The sequence below is a fragment of the Cariama cristata genome, unplaced genomic scaffold (assembly GCF_000690535.1).
Source record: "Cariama cristata isolate BGI_N322 unplaced genomic scaffold, ASM69053v1 scaffold10951, whole genome shotgun sequence".
NCBI lineage: Eukaryota > Metazoa > Chordata > Aves > Cariamiformes > Cariamidae > Cariama > Cariama cristata.
The window spans coordinates 1-1,774 of NW_009597570.1; the positions used below are offsets into that span (position 1 = coordinate 1).

Genomic DNA, 1,774 nt, shown 5'->3' on the forward strand with positions numbered 1-1,774 from the left:
CTTCAGGGGTCTGTCGTGCCACATCACAGGACACAGAGGGGCAAGTGCTCCTCTGTCCTTGCACCCAAAATGTGCTTGAAGATAAAAAGCGCTATGGGAAATCTCAAGCTGAACCATTTACACCGCTGTTCACATGACTTTATTTTGTAAAAAACCCTCTCAAATCTTGCCAGAAGTCAAGATTTCCCCATCCTGAGGGTATTTAGTCCCCATCTCATTAACTTTCATTTTAATGTACAATTGCTGAGGAGACAAATATAACCAAAATATTTTGTCTTAGGGAAAAGATCAGATACAAATCTATCCCGAAGCCATCAGAGATGTTTATCAGCATGTTTTTCTCTTTTCCTTAGCTGTATGAGCTTGCAGAAGAACCAGTTTTGCTCGGCTTTGGCTTTCTGAGAGAAGAAATGATTGCTGGAGAAATTCAGCTGGGCAGCAAGTCCCTGCTCGGGACGGGTTGATGATTTGAGCCTGGGATAGGAAATGAAAAGCATCGCTGCGTGGGATCACGTTGGGGTGCCCTGGGCGACGGAAGGACTTGGGTTTAAAAAAAGGAGAGAGATTTTTTTTCCCCAACAATTTACGCAGAAAAACATCCTCCGAGTGGGGTGTGATTTATTTCTGCAGTTGAAACTATCTGCTTCTCACTTGCAGCTACAACCAACCCAAGTTTACAAAATAATTAAAAAAAAGTGTTCAGGGTGGTTATTAAGCCAAATCTCACCTTCTGCCGCAGACTCTGCTGAGGCCGTTCCCAGGCACAGGGCTGTCCGGAGGGAGAGCACCTCAGGGCGTTTGACCGGCCCCATCTGCGAGCGCTGCTCTGGGTAATGGGTGAAAACAAATACCGATACAATTAATTTTTGCAAAGCTGGAATGAACTTTGCTTAAAAACTGCTTGAAAATGGAACTTTTGCCAAAATGAACTTTTGCCAAACATCCTGTCAGCAAAAAAACAATAGGAAAGGGCCGTTATTTTTTTCCCATTTTGGTACTTTCAAGCCACCATTCCCTTATGTTTCCTACTTTCTGTATGAGGTTAAACCAGGAGAAAAATGCTCCAGCGGCTGTGGGTAGAAGCACAGAGAGTGATGGAGGTGGAAGTGGGAAGGCTGAGATGGCTCGGGGGGCAGAGGGGGCCAAGCAGGCAGATTCCTCGCAGGGCCATCCTGCCATGGCGAGGACAGAAAGAGTTGAGGCTCCACATTGCTGGGGGAGCTTAGGTGCGGCTCTGCCTTCCTTGCTGGCCTTCAGGATTACAGCACTGGTTTGTCAGGCTTTGGGGAGAGGTTAGGAAATGCCTGTCCCAGGAGAGCTGCTCCCAGACCTGGCACTGGAGGGTCCTGTCCCTGTGGCGTGGGGTCATGATGGCAACATCTTCCCTGGGGACAAAGCTGGCCTGGAGGACATCGTCGGTGGGGAAGGCGAAGCAAATGGTGCACCCAGATTTGCCCTATGCAGGATGTTTTTGGTTTTGAACAGCTCTGAGAAAGCAGCCAGCACTCAGAAGAGCAAAAAGAATGAGATTTACTGTGACTGCTGCTTGGCCAAGGAGGAGGTGGTGATGATGTCCTGCCTCGTCTGCCCGGAGCATCGCCAGGCTGCCCTGGGGAGCAGTGAGCCCCTCCGAGGACACCGAGCTGCTGACCCACGGGTTAGAGCACGTAACTGTATAACAGGAACCTCGTCATGATGGACAGCCTGGGTAAGTGAGGAGTAAATATTTTTAGGTGTAACTCTAGAAGCAAGTTTGACAGGTAAGTGGGAAAGA

General features: G+C 48.7%; 1 protein-coding gene across 1 annotated transcript in view; it reads left to right on the top strand.

Annotated features, from left to right (window-relative positions):
• The first annotated feature begins 1,695 nt into the window (after positions 1-1,695).
• Positions 1,696-1,774, top strand: part of LOC104168371 (tripartite motif-containing protein 16-like) — a 5,705-nt gene continuing 5,626 nt past the window's right edge. The window contains 1 exon segment of the mRNA XM_009708942.1: positions 1,696-1,708. Coding sequence (XP_009707244.1) covers positions 1,696-1,708 — 13 coding nt within the window.